This window comes from Pollachius pollachius, assembly GCF_949987615.1.
Source record: "Pollachius pollachius genome assembly, chromosome: 1".
NCBI lineage: Eukaryota > Metazoa > Chordata > Actinopteri > Gadiformes > Gadidae > Pollachius > Pollachius pollachius.
This window is the reverse complement of record NC_136934.1, coordinates 46,843,690-46,868,325: the sequence shown is the minus strand read 5'-3', so window position 1 is coordinate 46,868,325 and position 24,636 is coordinate 46,843,690. Positions and strand designations below refer to the sequence as shown.

Genomic DNA, 24,636 nt, shown 5'->3' with positions numbered 1-24,636 from the left:
TGTGTGTGTGTGTGTGTGTGTGTGTGTGTGCCAACCCCCTGACACGGTGCATTGAAGGATGCGTGGTCTGAGCTTAGTAGTGGTCCAGTTGTGTTCTTTCCCTTCCCCCACCACCTTCTCTTGTTCCCCTCACCACTCTCGGTGTGTGTGGACATGTGTGTGAGCGTGTTTTTGTAGGTGTGCGCTATTGTGTGTGTGTGTGTGTGTGTGTGTGTGTTTCTGTACATGTGTGCGCACGTGTCTGTGCATGTGTCTGTCTGTTTCTGCTGTGTGTGTGTGTATATGTGCGTGTGTCTGTGTGTCCGTGTGCGTCCGTCCGTGTGCATACTTACGCGTGCAGTTCGGGGCGGCGCCTGACCAGGTGCCGTTGGCCAGACACTGGCGCGTGGGCCAGCCGGTCAGGGAGTAGCCCTCCATGCAGGAATAGACCACCGAGTGGGAGAAGGTGGTGCCGTCGACGAGGCCCACTCGGCCATGGGACGGGGTGCCTGGGTTACCACACTGCACCGCTGGGGGGGGGGGGGGGGGGGGAGGATAGAGGAGAAGTATAGGGTAGGAGGAGAAGGGTAGAGAAGGAGGGTATAAGGTAAGAGGAGGATAGAGGATAAGAGAGGAAGAGGAGGGGGGGATAGAGGAGGAGGGAGGAGGAAGAGAATAGAGTAGGAGGAAAGAAGAGGAGGAGGAGGATAGAGGAGAAGTATAGAGCAGGAGGAGGAGTGTAGAGAAGGAGGGTATGGAGGAGGAGGAGGGTAGAGGAGGAAGAGGAAAGATTGAAGAGCAGAAAGAGGAAGAGGAGGAGAACAGAGGGAGGAGGATAGAAGAAGAGATGGATAGAGGAGGAGTAGGAGGAAGAGGAGGATGATAGAAGAAGAAGAGATGGATAGAGGAGGAGGAGGAGGAAGAGGAGAACAGACGGAGGATAGAGGAAGAGATGGATAGAGGAGGAGGAGGAGGAGGAAGAGGAGGAGAACAGACGGAGGATAGAAGAAGAAGAGATGGATAGAGGAGGAGGAGGAAGATGAGGAGAACAGAGGGAGGAGGATAGAAGCAGAAGAGATGGATAGAGGAGGAGGAGGAGGAGGAAGAGGAGGAGAACGGGGGGAGGGGGGGGAAGGAGTGGGAGGAAAGACGAGGTGAAGGTCAGAGGTGTAAAAAAGTAATGGATTCTATTTTCCATATCAGTGATTCATAGCGTGATGCTTGGGGGAACACGAGGGGATGAGAGGTGACTGGTACGGGGGGGGGGGGGGGGTGTGTGCTTATGAACGTAACACATATATTTAAAAAAAAAGAGTAGATGACATCTGGAAATACATCGCGTGCACATTTTGACATCCCATTCCGATAAATAAGTGGACAAGATGGTTGACGGTTAAACGGCTGGGCACGTTGGAGCGGGCGGAGCCGTTGATTGGGCGGTTGGTGGGCGGCCCATCAGCGTTGTCGTCACATCTCGGGGTTTAATTAGGACAAGCGTGAGGAGCGAGGCGTGGGGAGATAGCATTACCAACCGCTGATCAACCACCCGCAGCCTATCGGCTCATCTCCCACACCCGTCATGGATCCACGTGTGATAACAGCCACATCAGTCTGAGTCCGTTTCAGATTGAGATTCGGCAAGATCATTGATATCATGATTATTAGAAATACAGCTAATTGGATGTGCGTGTGTGTGTAGGTGTGTTTTCCTGTGCGTCTGTGTGTGTTTTCCTGGGTGTGAGTGACTGACTGGGTGTGTGGGCTTGCGTACGTGTGTGTGCCTGCCTGCATGTGTGTGCCTGCTTGCGTGTGTGTGCCTGCTTGTGTGTGTGTGCCTGCTTGCGTGTGTGTGTGTGTCTGCTTGCGTGTGTGTGTGTCTGCTTGCGTGTGTGCATCTGCATGCGTTTGTGTGTGTTTTTGCATGTCTACGTGCGTGTTTGCGTTTGTGTGCGTGCGCATGTGTGAACGGATGTGCGTGTGTATTGGTATTCCAAGTTAATGGGATCAAACACAGAATGCTGACACACAATCGCTGGCCACCACTTATGACTGGGGGGTGTCTTGCCGTGTAATTCTCAGCATTACGCATGATGACGGCGTTTCTGTCAAGCCAGCACTGTTTACCGAATTTATTCACAGTTACACACTCTGGGGACGGAGAGAATAACAACATTTTGCTGATGGAAGACAGAATCACAGCTTCGTGGCACCGGCTGTAGCAATAGGTTTTTCCGGATTATTTCGAACAACAGAATCATTTCTCTGCGTCCTTCCTGAGGGGAGGAAAAGCACATGTGTTGTTTCTAATCTTTTCCTTCCGCCCGGGAACATGTTTCATTACCAGACGGTTTCGGCCTCTCGGTCAACTAATTGTCCGGAGAAAATGTGAGAGAGTGATTTCCGCAGGAGACGGACGAGTTCTGCACACGGGGGTAGTTCAACGCCGCCGGGCACCGGGAAGAAACAAGTGCACAGCCACACACACAAACACAGGTCTACATACACATGCATGCAAGCATGCACACACACACACAGACACATCCATAAACACACACCAAAACATCTACACAAACAGATTCAGACACATACACGCAAACACACACAAACGTCTACACACATGCATTCACACTCACACTACACACAAACTACACGCATGCATTCACATACAAACACCCCCACATAAACATCTACACACAAGCATGAACATTGCATGAACACACCATGCTTGCCGTCGCAACTGCATCACAAAGTAGCGGGCTGTGTGCACCATTCAAAACTCGTTGAATTCCATCCTTCTTTCGACAAACAAATGCAAGTGCCGCGATAAATAAGCAACAAGGTGTTGGCGGCCACACGGGGCTCTGGGTGTGAGTGTTTTCCAGGGCCTTGGAACAGATGGGTGGGCTTTATTGGGGGATAGGCCTCTAGATCACAGAGAGTGACAGCCAGGGATACTCAGTCAGGCTCCAGTGGATTCCACAGGACCCTCCACTCATAGGACTCTGGGGAAGAGAGCTGAAAGTATTTTTAAACTCCGTACTTCAAGGAAAGTAAAGGAGCGTCTGTGATTGTTTGAGGAAGAGTGGGAGAAGGAGAGAAAGAGATAGAGCGCGCAAAGGAGGGGGGGAGAGAGATAGTGAGCAAAACTATTTGCGAGAGAGTAAGAGATAGCGTGCGTGCGTGCGTGCGGGCGGGCGTGAGAGAGAGAGAGAGAGAGAGAGATGCATACACACAGCCAACTGCAAAGAGGGAAAAGTGGGCAAGTGACACTCAACACAGACAATAATGGACGGAAGGAAGATAGAGGAAAAGAAGACCATTAATGGGACAAACGAGATACCGCCATGAGGGAGCTAAGAAAGATAACTAGTAAGAGAGGAGAACAACTAGTAAGAGAGAGAGAGAGGAGCAGTAGAGAGAGCGAAGGAGGGGGAGAGAGAGAGGAGAGCAGTAGAGAGTGAAGGAGGGGGAGAGAGAGAGAGAGAGCAATAGATAGCAAGCGCGAGAGTGAGTGAGTGAGAGCGAGAGAGAAATATGCGTACGGACAGCCAAATACAAAGGGGGAGAAAGTGGGAAAGTGGATGACACTCAATACAGGCAATAATTAATGGAGGGAAGATGGAGGAAAAGAAGAACATTAATGGGACGAACGAGATACCGCCAAAAGGGAGCTAAGAAAGAAAACGAGAGAGAGAGAGAGAGAGAGAGAGAGAGAGAGACACAGACAGACAGACAGACAGACAGACAGACAGACAGACAGACAGACAGAGTAAGAAAGAGAGTAAGAGAGACAGAGAGAATGAAAGAGAGACACACCTCCACACACAGAAGGATCAGGCCAGGCGCAGCCGAGCGTGCTGAACAGTGTCAGGGAGACGGAGAGGTAAAGGAAGTGTGATGGAATGATTTCAGAGGGAGGGCGCGGGCCGAATAAAAGGTGAGAACGGCGATGGAGGGAGATAAAGAAAGGTGTGCGTGATAGAGCGGGCCGCCGTCGTCGTTCCGAGCGTTTAGTACATCGGCCAGTAAAATATAAATGGCTCTGGCGGGCCGCCCGGACGCGAGTCAGCAGGCAGACGAGGTCACACTTTTTGCCTGAATGTCCCGGTTTGTCCCCGTGGGGTCTTCGCACCGGGCCCCGCCCACAATGAACCCTGAAAAGGTGCTCTGAATCGTTTATCACACGCCCAAGAAGTAGCTTGGCGCTGGTTTGGCTGCAGTTGAACGCTTCTTTAATTCCCCTGTTACATTGGAGTCATGTGTTGGCAGAGTGTACACCGGGCCCCTGCCAAGATCTTATCTCCATCTGGTGCATTATGGGGGGGGGGGGGGGGGGTTGTGTGTGTGTATGTGTGTGTGCCCTAGTTTGCGTGTGTGTCAGTGCCCAATTGTGTGTGCCTCAGTGTGTGTATATGTGTGTGTGCCCCAGTGTGTGTGTGCCTCAGTGTGTGTGTATATGTGTGTGTGTGTTCCCCAGTGTGTGTGTGTGTGTCAGTGCCCAATTGTGTAGACGTTTGTTGGGGTGGTATGCATGCGGTAGACGTATGTGTGTGTGTATGCATGCATCCGTGTGTAGATGTGTGTTTTTATGCATAAAATTGCAAGTGCGTAATCTGTTGGGATGTGTTTTTGTGAGTTTGAAACCTGAATCGCTCATATAGATGTAAAGGAGGCTGGTCTATTGTGTACACATGGAAGTATGAAAGGATGGGTGGAAGGGTGATGGATAGATAGATGAAATGACGGATGGCTGCATGATGGATGGCTGAATAATAGATGGCTAAATGATGGACCGATGCATTTGTTTTAAAATATATACATAGACTAACTTTATTTTAGTAGGAGAGCCTCTTCAGCCTCCTCAGCCTTTTCTAAATATATTTCACAAAAGTTTCCGAGCCAACGGAAAACAGCACAGCAGGTCACATGCAGCTTCGACAGACAAACACTTCACAGTCAAACGCACATTTTGGGAGAGCACAACAATTACATTTACACCTAGGGCACTTAGCAGATGCTTTTATCCAAAGAGACTTACAACCATTCATACACACATTCATACGGAGTCAACCATGCAAGGCGACAGCCAGCTTGTCGGGTGTAATTAGGAATCTTGCCCAGGGACACCTCGAGCAGCACTCAGCCAGGAGGAGCCGGGGATCGAACTCGCAACCTTCCGGCTACAAGTCAACCCGCTCTGCCTCCTGAGCCACATGCCGCCCCTAGGACGAATGAATGAATGATAAAGGCAAGATTGTAAAGCGCTTAGAGTGCCCGATAGTTAGAACAGTGCTGTATAAATGCAATCCGTTTACCATTTGCACCTCGAGCAGCACTATAGAGGAGGAGGCGGAGGAGGAGGAGGAGGAGGAGGAGGAGGAGGCGGGGATCAAACCAGCGACCTTCCGGTTACAAGTCAACCCGCTCTACCACCTGAACTCAAACAACCCTTGCCGAGTTCACGTAGCGCAGGCGCGTGTTCCTTACGTTTGCAGAAGGGCTGGCGGCCGGACCACGTGCCGTTTGGGAAGCAGATCCGCTCGGCCGAGCCATACAGCGTGTGGCCTGCCGTGCACGTGAAGCGCACCTTGCTGCGCACGTTGAAGTTGCCCGCCTCCCTGGAGGAGTGGGCCGGCGTGCCGGGGTCCCCGCAGGCCCCGCCCGTGTTGCCTAGGGCGACCAAACAAACACAGTGAGAAGGGCGGGACACGGAAAAGGAACGAGGTGGGAGAGAACGGGAGAAGGGGGGGGAGACAAGATGGGAGTGTGTTCTCCATCCATGCAGCGGTGCATTACACCGCCCTCTGCACAGAAGGTCGATTCAGGATGAGAGAGAGAGAGAGAGAGAGAGAACTTAAACTTTTATGACAATGCGCTAGTGAACAGTTGTCTTCAGGCCGCCTGGAGGGCCCATACACTGCCCTGACAGTAAAGAACATCCTCCATCTGGGGAAATGGAGCTGTATGTGTGTGTCTTTCTGTGTGTATGTGTGTTCTTATTTTTTGTAATGATGTCTTTGTTTCTTTGTATCCATTGGGGAAGTAGAGCTCAAAGTTTTGCCCAGGCTTGTAACGGCGCCAAAGCGGAGCACCACAGCATGCGGCAAATAAATAAATCACTAAGACAATTAGAAAAAATACTACCTTCAGAGCGCATAGGGACAAAAGAAAAGATTACCTATTACACTCTCGGTAACAATCGAGTATTTATTAATTTATTCATTGTTTCCATCAGTTAAGCTCTACCGTGCCATCTTTGTTCACTGACTCGACAGCAGATGAAGTGTTTGGTAGATTGCATGTGTGCGCGTATGTGTGTGTGTGTGCATGTATGTGTGTGCGTGTGTATGTGTAAATATGTGCTTGTGTCTTCGTGGTGCAGGCGCTTCTCCTCCTGTGAGGGATATGAACTTAGCTGGTGTCAAGGCGTTCCCGAGCTTAGGCGCAGTAGATCATAACTGTTGCCTTGGTCCCCTTTATGTGTGTGTGTGTGTGTGTGTGTGTGTGTGTGGGTGGCTGCATCAACCATATTCTATGAGTCAGTATGGATGTGTCTACACAGGACATTTTGTTGTTTGTGCGAGAAACAATGTACGAATGGTTGTGTGTGTGTGCGTTCATGAGTGTATGCGTGCGCATTTGCATACGCCTTCACTCAGCAAGAACACAGTTCAGATCCACAGTTCATAGTTGGTGAACCACCGGCGATGTCTGTTTGAGCGGAATTGAGTGAATTGACTGTAGGATTGCTGGGTGGAGTGTGCAGGTCCATTTGTGTGTGTGTGTATGTGTGAGTGTGTGTACGTGTACGTGTGCATGTGTACGTGTGTGTGTGGGTGTTTGTGTGTGTATGTGTGTGTGTGTGCATGTAGGCATGTGTGTGTGTGTGTGTGTACGTGTGTTCCTGCGCATGCATGCGTGTGTTCGCATGCACGTGTGTGTGTATGTGCATGCAGGCATGTGTGTGTGTGTATGTGTATAAGTATGTACGCGTGTGTGTGTGTTTGTGTGTGTGTGTGTGTGTGTGTGTGCACGTACCTCACTGTTGCCCCACAGCACTTCATTAAGGTGAGTCAGCTCTGCTTGTCTCACTGCCGTAAAAAAAAACTATAATCTGGCTAATTGGGCCGGCCGTGGATTTGGTGCGAATGTGAATTAAAAGCTCGCTGGAGGACCGCCGCAACCGCACAAACTAAATAACAAGGCTCCAGATCGGTCACGCTACACAAAAGATGCACAGCTCCAATGCCGCGGCTGCCTAATGCCCTGCCACACACATTAATTAATAGGGAAAGCAAGGAACGACATGCAAGCGAAATGAGACAACCTTCACCAACGCGCTCGGACACCCAATGCTGCCAAGGTACACATGCACACACGCACGTGCACGCACACAAACAGAGACAGGCACACAGAGGCAGGCACACACACACCCACACACAGGCACACACACACACACACAGGCACAAGCACACACACATCCCCTTGACTGCCAACAAAGGAGGACTCTGAATAGATGAAATTGGTAGAAAAGGAGAAGAAAATGCATTAAACAGTTATTAATGCAATGAAATCTATGTGAGAGCCATCCATGCCTGCCGTTTTATTTTCCTTGTCAGTCGGCTTAACCGATGCAAAGGAACTGCAAATGCAGTTTTCATGCCTATAATTATTGTTATGATCTTGACATTTCTGTGTCGTTGATGAAGCTTTGTTCCACTGTGACTTATTGGTTACTGAATTGATGTATCGTTTCTGTACACAAATAAGGCTCGACAAATGCAAATGTATTCAGAATGTAATAAGACCGCAGGGGATTGTCGGCCAGCGGTGCTCGTGGGCTGTACGAAGGTGGTGACACTTAATATCATGATAATAATTATTGTATTATTACCATCCTGCTGCATTGTGAGCTCTGCCCTCATCATCACTTCAGAACTCCAACCCACAACCCTCTCTAATGCACCGCGTCTTTTTAATAAAGCCGAAAAATGTATCACGTCCTCCGGGTGCTCATGGTAATGCCGTCTTTCTATAATTCATGCCACCTCTGCTGTCGGCTGCAGTCCATTCCCATTAGTAAACGCACAGACAATGTAGTATTTAAAAACTCTGTTACTGTGAGAGACTTTATGGACTCTCTCCTAAACCCCCAACCCCCGACTCAACGTGGGAGCGCTCCGATGATTTGTTGGTTCAATTTCACAATCTAATGTACCCGTTTACTTTTACTCCTTTGAAATAGTGGAACCTTCTACAGTTTATTCTGCGGCTAATGCCTCTGGGGACGCTGTGGCGGTTCGCACAACGTGACGTACGCCCGCGGTTGTATTCGTCACGCGGGATTTTCCGACGATGGGAAAGCCGTGACCCAAACCCAACCGCTGCGATCCCGGCGCGATTTCACCTGAATGGAAGGAAGGAACGATGGGCATCGACGAAGGAAGACTCCACATCGCGTCCGCAGACAAACCACGGGGGCGTGGACGCCGTTTGATAACGGCGACAGATGCACGGTGGGAGAATCATTCGGCCGGTGATAATTGGCCGGGCGTAATGGTTAACGTCGACAGCTGCTGGGGTCAGCGCATGAAACGTCTGTGAGTCAGACCGGGGAAGTTTTCAATCCGTGACGGACATCACGGGTGTCGCAGGCTCCTGCCATTTGCATCCAACTCCATCGCGGCATTTAACGTCCATAACTGTTTCAGGTCATGGACGCAGCCCATATTGTGTGTTACAAATCCATTTATTTTACCCCATGAGAGACACGTTGGCGGCCCATACGCGTCGAGGGAGAGCATTCTAGATTGTATAATAGAGCGCTAGACAAGATGACCGATGAGTGAATGAAGATTCACTCAAAGAGGTGATTTTTCTCAATGGCTTTATCACAATGACTGCTTCGGCTTCGGCTTCTCTACTGAATAGGTTGAAATAAACAAGTCTTTGAAAATCGTTCCAACAAATTTGTTTGGAGTTCAGTTCGCTAATCGAAAAAAATAAGCCATCAGACTCTATTGAAACATTACTGCTGGTCTGAAAACCTGACAACACTTTTGTTACATTAAAGGTTGAATGAATCAGACAAAGCAATCTCTACGCAGTTCCGGCACTTGCATACAAATGTGCGGTCAATTGCGTTAAACTCCCCTTTATAAACAACCACTTTGACAATCAAACTTTTAAAAAGCCTCATTCGACGAGAGAAAGCACTTGGATACTGTTGGATACCCAATTTCAAGGAATTTCTGACGCAGGTTAATGTCACACCGCACTCAAAACGCACACATCCTTTCTCTCTGGCCCCGGAAGATAAGACCCAAAAAGGGCTTGACAGCCTGCGACGGGAATCAAACCAATCAGCGAGCGCCTTTGTTGTGTGTGAGGAGAACGCTGCGTCTTCATCTGCCGCTGTGTCTGAGGTAATAATGCCTCGCCGCTCGATTGACCGCTTCTTCCCATGGGAGATGTAATTAGTCGTTGCGGGGCTGCGAGACGCAACATGTGAAGCCTATCCATCACTCCCCCACCCCCACCACGGTATCAAAGAAAGGATAATGGCCGCCGCCGCCGCCGCAACGGTTAACGGAGGAGGCGTATGATGAGGGGTATCTGGCACCGGTCCGACGTCGCACCAGAAATTAGCGCTCATTAGCCAAACCGTGGCGCGTCCAACGAGACCCTGGGGTACTTCCGCTAAACATTTCGGATTGTTCCATCTATTCTTACTGAATGACGCTCGTTAGCGTAGGGTAAATAGGTGGTGGTAGTTCATGAGAGAAAGGGAATAAGAGTGGGTGAGTGACACACAGTCAGAGAGACAGAGACAGAGAAAGTATGTGCGTGTGCACGCGCAAGAGAGAGAGAGAAATTGTTTATGTGTCTGCTTGTGAACGTTCAAAAGAGAGAGTAGAGAGTGTGTGTGTGTGCGAGTGAACATGCAAGAGAGAGTGTGCACAGTTGTGTGCATAAATGCCTGTGTGTGTGTGTGTGTGTGTGTGTGTCTGTCCGGTGTGTCTGTGTGTGTGTGCTAGTGTGCGTGTGCCTGTGTGTGTGTGCGTGTGCGAGTGCTTGTGTGTGTTTGTGACCGCGTGTGCATGTGTCTGTGTAAGACTGTTCCATGTGTGTGTGTGTGCATGCCTGTGTCTGCCTGTGTGTGTGTGTGTATGTGTGTGTGTGTGCGTGCGTTCACCTGAGCAGTGGGGCAGAGCCGCGCTCCAGTGCCCGTTGAGCTGACAGGTGAGGGAGGCGTCGCCCAGGAGCTGGCGCTCGCCCACGCATGAGTAGTGCACGGTGGAGCCCGCTGTGAACTTCTCCCCCACCATGACACCCTGGGGTGGGGCGCCAGGGTGGCCACAGTCCACCTCTGAATGACAAGAGAGAGAGAGAGAGAGAGAGAGAGAGAGAGAGAGAGAGAGAGAGAGAGAGAGAGAGAGAGAGAGAGAGAGAGAGAGAGAGAGAGAGAGAGAGAGAGAGAGAAAGTGAGACAGAGAGGCTTGAGTTAGTTTTGCCTGGTTCCAGCCCGGGCCTCTTTTGACAAATGGCCTGTGATTCAGGGTCTGGCATTGGATGGTTGAGTGCTACTCTGCTCAGCATGAATTCACACCGACCCATTAAAAGTATCGTAGGCCTGGACATACAGTATGCTGACAGAATCCATGTGGAGTGCAACAATTAGCACTTAGCCATTAACTGCTTCTTTACGCCAATGGATTCTGCTGTTGAAGCCGTTTCGAGGAAAAATGGCCAGAAATATCGGCTCAAAACTCGACCACAGAGAGCAATGTCGCTTGCGAAATCTTTTTCTGCTTGCTGATTGTTTTAGTTGGAAACAACCCCGCCCACTCTCCGAAAACGGCTCAGACGTAGATATCCTTCAGGCTGAATGATGAAACGAAACGGAGGATGATTAAAGGTTAGCCTACGACACATTGAACTGCCAAGCTCCTCGCGGATTTGCGTCGTGGGGATGAAAAAAGGGACTGAAAGGTGCACAGTACACTTATGTACACTAACTGACACACCAGCTTTCCCTTAATTGCAAACCGTACATGACAGGCAGGACAAACGATTGGCACGTACGCTCTCTGCCCTCTAACAAGCCCCACCAGAGTCTTTTCTAGGTCTGCACATTTGCCTTCAGCGCTCAACAAATAGAACAGTGCAGTGCCGTTTCAATGCCAGGCCGTGTCAAGTACGCTTCAAAAACACTAAGTGCAAGGAGGCAGTATATGTCTGTAATCACCAGGCAGATCGACAAACCACACGGTACGCATCCACCCCTCTCGCATTGCGAGCTGGGAAATACAATCCGCTAATATACAATCCGCTCCCACACACCTCTCCCATATAAAGTGTGGAGCTCTGGCATAATGTTAGCGCAGAAGATAGGAGGAAGCGTCCTCATTATTGACATGGATGGAAACATGGAGGAGAGCTTGTTACCACCCCGAGTGATGAAAACCTGATTTGCTGTTGCTTCAATTTGTACTAGTGTAGTCTACGAAGGCTTAGCGATAACTAAGGGCGTATTCACACCAGGAAAGTCCTTAGCTCGATCTCTTTAGTCCGGACCAAAACGCAATGTTTAATTTTTTGGTTTGGTGCGGTTCCTTTTCACATTGCAATTTTTCGCAACAGTCCGAGAACTTGTCAACAACGCGCATATATGTGCATATATAGTTCAATCATTGGACAAGACGGTCAGGGGCGGGGTAACGCGGGGTAATGCATTAAGAAAAGTAAACAAAGAAAACAAAGTCAACAAACTATGGAGATTATAGAGATTCAGCGTGCTGCCCTCGTTGTGCTTATACCGGTTTCATAAAGTTACAAACATTTGCAGTACTTTTGGAGCATCAGAGCCGTTTGGCACGTCGATTTTATGACGTTATGCTATCCGCGGACCGCCCGAAAGCCGTCTCCCCCATCCTTGTACTGAATGTATTAAATGCATCCGAATTATTATGTGATCTCCAACATACTTTATATGTTGGAGTCTTCCCAAATATCCAAAAGACATTTCGTCTCCTCTTCGCTCCATGTTGATCCACGGCACATTTTTAACGGGTCTGATAACGTGATGCCGGTCTGACAACGTGATCTTTGAATTTACCGCGCTAATCAAACGATATAAATAAACAAGCAGAAGTGGGAGTCTGTTGCGTCCAATAAGGCATATTATTTTTAGAACTGGGTCGGACCGAGCGCGATCATTTCACATCTCAAGCGAGCCGCACCAGGGTTCGTTTGGAGGCGAACCGAGACCACCTCTCCGGCTGGGTCTCGGACCGGCTGTTTGGTCCGCACCAGAGTTCAATGGTTTGTATTCACACCAGCCCAAAAGGTCCGCACCAGAGATTTTTTTGGTTTGGTTCTAACCAAACAAGGCAGGTGTGAATACGCCCTAAGACTAAACTAAACTCAGCGCTTAATCACGGAGAGTTATTAGAAGGACGAGAAACAACTCGAACCGATGGCGAACAAAACAAGATTAAAACGTACGACTCGTGATTGTAAACGCAGGAAGTCTGAACATCACCACTCCCTCCCGTGCTGAAGGAATCTCCTCCTGTTAAAGGCTTTTCCATGATTAAGGCACACCAACTTAACAGTTGCACGGCAAAATCATATCCAGGGTCAATTCATTACCAGGGTATAATCATTACTAGGGTATAATATACGCAAAATTTCAAAACAAAACTGCCAAAAAAGTATGACATGGACCAAGTATGACAAAAGTATGACATCAATCCATTATGAAGAAAATCACATACAGAATTATTAACCTGTGTCAGGATTATGTGTTAAATCCCACATGATTTGTGGGCACACTGGTTGGGAGACACAGCCCTAGGGAAGACATCAGTCCCACAGGGAAATCCCCAAATTTGGATTTCCTAAAAATGACCTTAAATACACTCTTATCTTGATATTTGCTTCGGACCAAAAATGGTAAGGCTAGAATTAAAAGCACACCTTTGCTTAACAGAATTGTAACGCCTCTGCACTACAATATAAATATTGAAATATTATAATATTAACATCGCAAAATGATAATAGTGGTAGTATAATATTAGTGAAATGGATAATAACACACAACGGGTACTTGAGCCGTTCGGACTGGGTGTACATAAGACCGGATGGTTGGACAATACTTTAATCCACTGAACATGCAGGCAGACAGGCAGATGGACCGATACACCTTGATCTGGGATCCATCATTCCTACTAGGAATGATGGATCGGAGAGGCAGCCTGGGCCAGGAAACCAAAAGCCAAAGGGGGCGGAGTTACGCCTAGTTTCCTGTGTCCTTACAGAGATAGCCACGTTTGACTTAGGGAAAGACGCTTTCAGGGATCATAAGAGAGTGTATTTAATCAGTGACCAGTCCACACCGTCCTGATCCAAACCCTCAAAAACGCAACTCTGCTGTTTGCCAATTAAGTGCTAAATAAATCCGCGCCAGCAGCCAAACAATTGGAAGAAAACAAACAGGAATCGAATACTTCGTAATTGCGTGATATTTATTTATTTACATCTACCTCTGGCTCTCTTTTCTTGTACATGTGATTTCAATCATGCGCAATATTGCTCACTTTCTATTGACTTATTTGACTGACTTTTACTGTTTGTCCAGTCCATTTTGTTGTTTGCCAAATGTACCGTCTGTTGACTGACTTCATGACCTGCTGGATACCTGAATTTCCCCCCAGAGGGGGATGAATAAAGTATCTATCTTTCTATCTCTATCCATCTATCAATTTCCAACGAGGACCTAGTGACGTCGAACAGGAGGTCCTCACCCAGGCACTCCGGTAGGGGCTTGTCCCAGTGTCCGGCCGGCTGGCAGGTGAGCACGGAGGATCCGAACAGGTAGTAGCCCGGGTTGCAGTCGTAGAACACCACGCTGCCGAACGTGAAGTTCCCGTGCTCGATCTTGCTCTCCCGGATGGAGTTGGCCGGAATTCCCGGGTCCGTGCAGTTCACCACTTCGGGAGAGAGAAGGAAAAAGACCAAACACAGACGCATGCATCACGAGACACGTCATGAAATATTGAATGACCTGGAATTAATCCGAGAATTAATGACAGCGCCGCCGTTTTAATATTTCACTGCGGTGAGGGGGATATTTCAGGGGCAAAGGTAGCCGTTTCAAATGGGCTCCGACCCCTTAACAGTCCCGCCATCAATCCTGGTGCCTCGCGTCCCCCAACACCCCTCATATAAAATCCGCTAGCATGGCAGTTACTGATTAAAAAACAGGGGGCGCGTGCTATTGTTTATTCATGGCTCTGCGTCAAGCTACAAGGAGACTTCGGCACATTGTCTTCTCCCGATCGTAATAACATTCACGCAGCATGCATGTGTGTGCCACACCACCCCATCCCCCCTGCACACCAATTCCACCCTGGCCGTGGAGGAGCCTTTGCAAATGATTTCTGGATTAAGTCATTACTGTGCTTGTTGCTGTTGTAGGGTGACATCTGAGCCCGACCTCTGTGAATGCTCTCTCCTTGGCCCTGTGTTCTCGCATTGTACTCCCTCGACCACACAGGCCCACGAGGCTTGGCATAATTGAACACAAAGCAAGACGTGCATTGTGTACAATTTAAAAGTAAGGGGAGCGTTGACACAGCGTGCAGTTATGCGATATATATATTTATAGATATTCACACTGCATATGCATTGTATGCAAACACAGCTCTCTGAATGCTTACAAGAAGCTGACAGTTCAAGTTCAGTTCAAACTTTTTGCCTTTCTTGGCGGTGGGGCTGCTTTCTTGTTGGCTTTTCCAAGGGATAAATTAGGCTGTGGATCAGCAAATTCACAGTAATGAATAGTTGTATAGCAACGTCGGGCCTCACATACTAATGTTTCCATATCCCTGGTATTTGGATTGCATTTCCTTTGGAAAGCACCCTCCCGCATTCACAACCAAACACTGTGTTGTGAGTCACTCATTTGCATGTGGCGTCTCAGCCAGAGAGTGTTTAAACGCGACTGACACCGGCTCTAATGGCGACTAATGCATCATGTGGGGAGACAGGAGGAGGCCTCCTGGCCCTGAGTCACACACACAGGAACCCTTGATGGACGCTGTGGAGGCCTGCACCGGTCCACAGAGCGGATGATGGGAGGCATGGGGGGAGGCAGGGGGGGGGAAAGGCAGACGAGAGTGAAATCCAGCTCAGAGCAACACCCCAGCGAGTGCAGATCAATAATGCACATGCGTGGATGTGCAGATTAGTGGAACATATTAGGAGGTATAAATAAGTATGATAACAAAGGCGCGTATAGATGTGTTCCAGTCGCGTACTTACATAGCGAAAAGCCCAGGCATTGATTGTCAGGGTAGTTACTGAGTTTTTCCCCTCCATGTCCACGTATTAAGCGTCAGATGTTAGTGGTGGAAAAAACACGTTGACGAGCTAATGTTAAGCGTGGCAGTCAGGGAGTTATTACCGAACATCAACCCAACAGAGAATATGTTTAGCGGTTCTATAAAAAATAAAAAGTGGAACAGCAACGTTTGTTAGCGCCATAGTTGAGAGTAGCACACTAAAATGGTCGTTAAAACATAATATTTTGAGGAAAACCAGTTAAAGTTCTGGCAGGGACACCTTCCAATGTGTTACAGCTGATAGCAAACACAATGGAAACAGTCCCATTGTGTTTACAGGGTTATTGATTCTCTCTTCAGCCAAGTTGAACAGTCACAATACAATCTGATTATTTTAAATGCTTGTGTTTTTGATTAGCTCGTTTTTGTATTCAAGTCATCTAAGTCCAAAAGTTGCGATACATTGAGTAGTATCTTAGCCTTGAATCTGGATGCTGGACTTTTTGTGGTCTATCGTCCATGTCCATACTGGTATCATCATTCACCACTGAATCATCGTAACTCACTTTGGATAAAATGGTCGACTCGAATGGTCGACTCATTGTGAACGTAAATATAGCCAACCTAATGTCCAAACTACAGAAACATGAAGTTAGTTTCCCCTGCTATTGACGACCTTTGAAAAGAGTTAAAAAACCCAAGTGGTCGAGCCGTTCCGGGAACACTGCGTCTGCTGAAGGCTGCCACCAGGCTGCACTTGTTATTGCTGCTGTGTGTTTTCAATTATTTCTTGCTGGCCTTGTGGTTCAGGCGACTGGCAGCCTTCAGTGTGGCAGCTGACTGTTATGCGCTACCACGAGCCAGTGACTGTCGCTTCCACCGAGGCTGCGGGCTGCCATCCTGGTTCGGCCCCCCCCCCGCCTACACTCAAATTGTCAACATGCATCTGTTTGCCGGCTGATTTCGCCAGCCATTCACACTTGACCGACACACAGCCACTCACACCCCCTTAGCCGTCGCTTTCGCACCCACGGCACCAGGCAGGAACCCAGCAGTACGGCTATGCCTTACATGATGTGAATTGCAACTATGAAAATATTGCGATGTGAAAGGACTATTTTTTTAGGGTTGTGTCTTATGTGTGGCTTAACATATCGTTAGCCTCATAAAATAATTGCCGAAGTCATATTTTGGCCAAATGGTGATATCTAACTTAACTATATTCTCATAATACTGCTGATTCACAGTACCTCATTGGCTGTATCCTAAGCCAATCTATTTGACTTGGGCCTTTTTGACGCTTAATACAAGATGAACCTTAAATTATGACTAACGATATAGGTTCTAAGTTCTGCAGGGGTGTAAGGGTCTGCCATTGTTTTTAAAATGGCTGTGGCCATACCTAACAGCACATAGTTGAATCCGCTGATTATTATTGGTTATACACTGTAGAGCCCTCAGTAGGATGGCACCATTCATTTTCCACACCAATGACAAGGCGGCTTTATTCCAAACGAAAGGCCGTGCTCTCTAGCAAGGTAGTATCGTTTGGAGGCGGTGTTTTTGTAAAGATACCTTCAAAGGTGTCTGGATCGAGACAGACCTTCGGGGCGGTAATGCGTCACAAAGTCTCGATGTCGCCAAAATAACGATTTTTTTCTTTTTGTCAGTTACAATATTTATAATAACACCTTTACACCATTTGGACTGATCTAAGTGTCGGCAGAGTTCCATTATTAGTTAAATAACTTTTGTACACAACTCGTCTTTTAACAATGTTAAAAGACGAACTTGCTATCGTTTTTTGTCCTCGTCTGCGGCGTGAATGGTAAATGTCTGCATTTGCATAGCGCTTTACAATATCGCCTGACATTCCCCCATTCATGCACACATTCACACTGCGACGGCGGGGTCGGCCATGCAAGGAGACAGCCAGCTCGTCGTGAGCAGTGAGGGTAAGGTGCCCTGCTCAGGGACACCTCGACACTCAGCTATGAGGAGCCGGGGATCAAACTAGCAACCTTGCGGTTACCAGCCAACCCCCTCTACTCCCTGAGGTACTGCCGCCCCAATGAGTGGAGCGGCCACAATGGATTGTGGGATATCTTGACCACCGAAGGATTAGTCTTTCCTTCCCTCAAAACCTGCCTATCACAAGGCGCCTCAGCAGGCGGCCATTTGGTAAACATCTGATTGAGACAGGCCTTGACGCCTCCCTGCCTCCCAAAGCTGCCTAAACAGGCAGCCCTCCAGCTGTTTGGGAGCCAGCCATCCACTGGCAGGAAGTCAAGCCAAGTTTCAGCCAACCTGACGATAAAAGCACCGCGGAGGCAGGACCTCGAGGACCTCTCCCCGAAATGACAGTTTTGTCTCCCCCATCCCTCCCCTACCTCTGCAGGTTGGGGGCTGCTGGCTCCACTGCCTGCTGGCCTGGCACTGGGCGGTGGAGGGGCCCTCCAGGGTGTAGCCCTTGTTGCAGGCGAAGCGCACCACGTCGTTGTAGTTGAAGCCCTCCCCGGTGGTCCGCCCGTAGATGGGGCTCCCCGGGTGGCCACAGGTGACCGCTGCGACCGCGGAGAAGGAAGAAGCGGAAATTTAGAAAACAAAGGAAAGCGTTCATACCCAGAAAAGGAGTGCCCGCGACAAACCCGCTAAACGCACATGCACACGCGGGTCAACTCCCCACCGTGCACACCTCGGTCCCAACGTACTTTCCCCCAATGTTAGCGTTATCGTAAACATTCCGCAATATGAATTATTAATGACTAGATTAATAGCCCTAACGCAATTAAAATGAATGCCCACTAATGCACAAAGTTTTATGGTTAAGCCGACCAGAGCCACCCAGGTTAAGCGACACAGGGACATGGCGCTTTGGGAGGGAGGGAGGGAGGGAGGGAGGTAGAGAGAATTAAGCCATCGTCATGAAAAATGTTACTGCAACAGTCAACAAGAATATTTCAAACTAGAGGGGGGGAGGGAGCGGTTTCATGATGGTGGTCTTTTCCATTTAGTTCCTCCAGTTTATGGTTAAGCATATCATGGCGACACAGGTTAACTGACGCAGCGTTATGCTTGAGGTTTGCTTATGGAAAGGGACGGCGACGGAGGGAGCCCTCACCGATGCAGACGGGCAGCAGGCCGGACCAGTTGTGGTCCTGCTGGCAGATGCGCACGGAGGATCCGATGAGCCTGAAGCCGGGGTTGCACTGGTAGACCACCGTGTCGCGGTAGCCAAAGTTCTCCCCGATCACCTGGCCGTTGACGATCCTCTCGGGGATGCCGCAGTGGCCCGCTGTGCACGGACACACACCAAAGGAGGATGGAGATGAAGAGAGGAGATGAAGAGAGACGGGCGGAACGATGATTCAATGGAGAGGAAAAGGGCAGAGAGGAGAAGAAGGAAGATTAACACAATAAAGAAAAAAGGTGAAGAGAGATCCGGCTTCAGCTGTGTGATTATCAATTCTGGGTCCATTGAGGTGGATCTTTTGGAGGGCAGGACCAAGACAAGTATGGTTTCTGGAAGGACAGTAACTGATTCTCGGCCGTGATGAAAAGCTTGGAAAGCATTTCCTATTTTTTTATTCCGAAGATTTTCACGTCAATTCACATTCACCAAAAAAAGCAGGTCAGCTAAACGCCTTCACTTAACTAAACGTACAACATCAAACCAGGACTACATTCACACGAAACAATCTCAAGAAACACAGACAACACCGCACGCCACAACGAACAAAACAAGCAAACAAACAAAATAGGAAACACGCCGGCCCTTTTGCATGTGTCCGCCCGGACAAAGCTCCCTCATTTAGATGCGCGGGCATTTCATGCCATGTACTAAAAGTTCCCATAAATAAATCTGTCTCCCCTCCGCTCATCCACGTAATCGTATTACTTTCAGCTACGGTAAATCTCCGACACGCCGGAGGAGGAGGAGTCGAGGCGATGCAGCCCGCCTCGAAAAGCCCCGGCGGCGGTGGCGGCAGAGTGCTGCGGTGTGATTTCACTAATTCACTCCCTACCACCAGAAGACTCAGCCCTGCACTTTTTATTATCGGCTCGGCAGGTTGACAGGCCGATGCCGGGAGATTACGCTGAAGCAAGGGATACTGGGACGGCTGGGAGGTTAACACCGCCCGGTCGTATCGCCGCCGCCCAGAGTGGTGTCTCCTCTTTAATGAACTGAGCTAATCTAGAGGTGGTGGTGGGGGGGGGGGGGGCTCAGAGGAGGGAGTCGGGGTTAAAAAAAGGGGTTAAGATATTGACTAATACAGCCACTGGAGATAGGGCTGCGTTTCTGCTGATGTGTGGGTTTGAATCAGGCTTGAGCAATTCTATCTCTCGCTCGGCCTCTTTCTCGGTCTCTCTCCCTCTCTCTCTCTCTCTCTCCCTCTCTGTCTCTCTCTCTCTCGGTCTCTCTCCCTCTCCCTTGGTCTCTCCCTCTGTCCCTCTCCCTTGGTCTCTCTCCCTCTCTCTTGGTCTCTCTCCCTCTCTCTGTCTCTCTCCCGGTCTCTCTCTCTCATGGTCTCTTGCCCTCTCCCTTGGTCTCTCCCTCTGTCCCTCTCTCTTGGGCTCTCTCCTTCTCCCGGTATCTCTCTCCCCCTCTCTCTCTCTCCCCCCCCTCTCTCTCTCCTCTCCCCTCCCTCCCTCCCCCCCCCAGACACAGAGTCATGTGAGTGCAGAAGGGGGAACCCTTCAGCGATTGGGTCTTCTGCTGGCCGAGGGGGAACCTTGACGACTCCTGGTAGAAATTGGAATAGGCGACATCATTTCCTGTTGGAAGCGTTAGCCCGTCACGGCCAGATGTGCAGATGCTCTGCTTCATCAGTTTGATTGGCCTCCCATGGGTGCTGTACGTGGACTGGGGGGTATTTTAGGAATGGGTGCTTTGGTTGGCTGTCATCATACTTTAATTGGCGCCTTAACAAGAATGGAAAGATTGGGTTATCGTCTTTTTACGAAATGGAATGATTAAACATGGCTTGCCAATAAGTTAAAAAAAAATGAAAAAAAACAACCTTATTATAATATATATTTTTATTAAAAAATAATTATATATATTATATATTTTTTTTATTATATTTTTATTTAAGAACTATTTATTATACAAACATTTTTAGGGTTAGGGTTAAAAAAAATTATATTTTATACATATTATATATTTTTTCATTACAGTAAACAATGCTTAATCGTGCTCCAAATTAAAATGCAAAGTATTGAGCCTTAGTTCTACTGCTAGTTAGCTTGAATTTGAAAGCAGGCACAATCCATACTTACTGACCGATGTGGATACTAAAGGGAACTGTATCGTAAGCGATTGTATTGACAGCAAGATAGTGATCCAACCGCGGAGCCACACGGAATGCAATCCGAACCAGTCGCCGCGCACCAACGTCTGGCCTTGCATTATAAATCCAGCTTATCATTTATCGCAATACAGCAAAACGTTTTACGCTTTTATAAAAAGCCTAGCTGCCATCCTCTGGGCACTCACAAGTGCTCAGTATTCTCCCATTTTTAGTATTCTCCCATTGTGCCAAATAGGTGGAATGCACCACTGCAGTCCACGGGCAGCCCCAGACAGACGCCATTGGCACAGACCGTAACACTTCCCAAAGTCACAGCCCACACATAGCAAGAGAACCAATTATAACTGCCAACCCGCGGTCCCATCTCCCCTCTAAAACCCACCCGGGACGGCCCCGGTGATGTGGGCTGGAATGGACAAATTGCACCGCGTCCAATCTGCTGGTGACCGCTGACCTCACTGGGGCAAGTCTGGGGGCGGGTGGCTGCACTGGGACCTGGGACTGGTACTGGATGGAGGGGGGGGGGGGGGGGGGGGGGGGCTTCCTAAACATCGGCGGCATGTGGCTCAGGAGGTAGAGCCGGTTGGCTGGTAACCGGAAGGTTGCTAGTTACGATCCCTCGCTCGTCCTTGTGTCGAGGTGTCCCTGAGCAGGGCACCTAAACCCAACCGCTCCCGACGAGCCGGCTGTCGCCCTGCGTGGCCGACTCCGCCGCCGGTGTGTGAATGAGCGTGTGAACGGCTGAACGTGAGGCAATATTGTAAAGGTGCTTTGAGCGGCAACTGGTTGGTAAAGCGCTGTATTATGCAGTCCATTAACCATTTACCATTCCCCATGCTCACCCAGACAGAGAGTCTCCATGCCGCTCCACAGCCCCGACAGAAGGCACTCCCTGACGGCGGAGCCGGTGAGGACGGAGCCCAGGCTGCAGCTGAAGATGGCCGAGGCGCCGAAGGTGTTCTGCGTGCCGATCTTCTTTCCGTTGGGCGGCGTGGGGAGGTCTCCGCACGAGATGACTGTGACAAGGTGTGTGTGTGTGTGTGTGTGTGTGTGTGTGTAAGAGGGGGCGGGGGGGGGCGAGAGAGAGAATAAAACCATCGCCATGAAAAATAAACAGAAACAGTCAACAAGGACGTGGGTTCGATAGCTTACGCAACGCAATCGGGGGCCGGTGCTAGTTCATACTGGAGGGGGAGTGGGCGTGTAATGATGGCGGTATTTTCCCTTTGTCAAGATGGTTTTTTTATCACGCCCGCTGCATTGTCCCCTCACTATTAAGTGGGCTATTGGGCGGTTAAGCGCCCTGGGAAGAGTCGTCTCCGTGGCGATGTGTGTGCGACATGACAAAGCTTTTATTTACCAAACCACCGTAAAGAACACATGCGTCAGAACCAGCCCGTGACTAAGGGGGGGATTCTCGGTTCCGCCCGTAATGGAAAGTCATCTGTCATTATGCAGCCTTTTTGGTCTAGAAATGGTACGTAATGTACTGTATACAGGCCATTCGGTTGGATGCGTGTTAGAAAATGTTATATATATTTTCAAATCAGACCAAATCCGGTCGCAGAACAGACTCTGTGACAAGGGCAGAATGAATGATTCAAAGACCTCCTTTTCCAAATGAAAAATTGATTTGTTCTTTGTGTGTGCGCGTGTGACACTGTGAGACTGTGTGTGACTCTTTGTGTGTCCGTGTGTGTGTGCGCATGAACACACTGTATAATTTCGCTGTATTTCAGTGCTTTTGTAAGGGTGCTGCGCATTCAAGTGACGTGTCCGAATACAATGATGCTGCCAATGCAACACAAGTCACAGAAAGGGGCTTTGATTTGTCTTTGTTTGTCACGCCAGTCTTAATGTGTGCTCATCAGGAGGTCGAGAAAAGTAAAATAAACACTGCAATCTCGGTTGATCAATAAGAGGTCTATTCACATATAATCTCAGGGTGCTTTCTTAAGAAAAGAGAAAAGCGCTTAAAGACAACTCACTGCGACACCGCGGCCTCTCGTTCTTCCAGCTCCACGCCCCATTGGCCTGGCACTGGATGTGGGCGGGACCAAGGCGGTAGTATCCGGGGTTGCAGGTGAATATGATTTTGGTGCCGTACTCGTAGTGCGAACCGTTGACGATCTTCCATTTCCCGTGGTCCAATGAGAACGAGCTGAGGCTCGGGCACGTCATTACTGGAAGAACGCACAAACGAAAACGAAAAAGATAAAACGCATCAATGACATCCATTCGGGGGAGACACACACACACACTTCGCTAATTAAAGCTGTTATTCTTCCCCGTTTTATATCTCCCTCACCCAATCTGCACACACGCTGATCACATCCTGACAATTTATTCCCCGCAATGAGCGGTTGGGAGCTAATCCGCACATTAAAAATTAAACGCCAGCCCGGCTTCCTTCCCAAGCTGGCTGAGCACGACTTTCCCCCCACAACAAAATCGTCTTGATGATTAAGCGAACGCTTGAAAGGCAGATGAGAGCCGGGAGCGGAATGTATATTTCTCCTTAAGCGTTAGAGGGAGCGTACAGTGGGAGACAGCGGGGTGTAGCGCGCCCCCCTCCCTTCAAGAACCAGGGCTTTGGTTAACCACTTGTCACTGTGGCTGTCACTCCCCCCCCACCCGCCCGACGGAGACAGCTTAGGGGGGCCGCTACTGTCACACAGCCACGTTTTACAGTACATTTCCTCTCCCCTCAGCCTTTGTTCTTAGTTATCGCGCTCCTGTTTTTTTTTGTTTTTTTATCGCTTCAGTCCGCTCTGCCACCAAAACCATCATTACCCTCGCTCACCGGTCACGGACACCCCGGTTTATCCCCCTCTCTCTCTCTCTCTCTCTCTCCCACCCGTGCATCGAGAGCTCCCGTTGTGCTTTGTCATCCTTGCCCCCCCCTCCTGGTTGCAAATAGTGGTACTACATACACCATACTGCTCTCTCTTTCTAGAAATAGAATTGCATTTGAATGTTTGGATTTCTCCCTCTCTCTCTCTGGTACTCTGTCTCTCTCTTTCTCTGTCTGTCTCTCTGTTTCTGGAACACTGTCTCTCTCTATCTCTCTCTCTGTCTCTGTATCTATGTCTTTCTTTGTCTCTCTCCCTTCCTCTCTATCTCTGTCTTTCTTTGTCTCTCTTTCTCTCCAGCTCTTTGTCTCTATCTCTGTATCTATCGCTCTCTCTGTCTCTCTCTCGGTCTATCTCACTACAAATAGAATTGTATTATTATATTTGTAATTCTCTTGTTTGGCCTGTGTTCGAATTCATGCCTCTTCAGTTACCATGTCTCTCCCTCTCTCTCCCCCTCCCTCCCTCCCTCCCTCCCTTCCAGTGTTATAAAGTATCTTGTGTTTGCTCGTCTGCCTCTTCACACTGCATTTCTATCTCCATCTCCCCCCTCTCCCTCTGACACTCTCCCCCTGGCTATTTACGGTTTGGTCACATAACAGACGCTTGTATCCAAAGAGAATTCCATTGAATTGACAGCCATGTGCTTTTGCAAACAATGTCGTGGTAGGGGTTAGGAGTCTTGCTCAAGGACACCAACAGGTGGACTGGTAAACTAACTCAGCTGGATGAGTTAAAAACAAACAATAAAGTCACACCTCTTCTCTGTTTAGGCACCGTAATGGTGGAACAAGCTCACTGCTGATGTCAGGACCACAGGATCGCTCTGCAGCTTCTGCAATAGACTCAAGACTCACTTCAATAGCGTCCTCTCCCCCCCCCCCCCCCCCTCCCTTACTCTCCTAAAAACACCCCTGTTACACACTTATTGCATGTTGTACATCCTGGCCACTTAAAAATAGTACTTAGCATCTTCTAGCGTCTTATCCTAGCTATCTTTGTTGTGTACGAGGAATGGGTTAAGCTAATTGTAGGGGCTTGGCACTTGTTTCTATGACAATTCTTACTGTACCAACAGCATTATATTGTGGTTTCTCTTTCTTCTGACAAATGTCAGCCGCTTTGGAAAAAAGTGACCGCTAAACA

At 49.0% G+C, this 24,636-nt stretch overlaps 1 protein-coding gene across 1 annotated transcript in view; it reads right to left on the bottom strand.

Moving 5' to 3' along the window:
• The window catches only part of LOC307091457 (CUB and sushi domain-containing protein 3-like), a gene marked incomplete at both ends in the record, with an annotated part of 210,064 nt that overhangs the window by 5,561 nt on the left and 179,867 nt on the right, over window positions 1–24,636 (bottom strand). Inside the window, 8 exon segments of the mRNA XM_079758444.1 lie at window positions 333–509; window positions 5,467–5,649; window positions 10,175–10,348; window positions 13,788–13,973; window positions 17,717–17,890; window positions 18,448–18,621; window positions 21,481–21,654; window positions 22,627–22,821. Of these exon segments, the coding sequence (XP_079614570.1) occupies window positions 333–509; window positions 5,467–5,649; window positions 10,175–10,348; window positions 13,788–13,973; window positions 17,717–17,890; window positions 18,448–18,621; window positions 21,481–21,654; window positions 22,627–22,821 (1,437 nt within the window).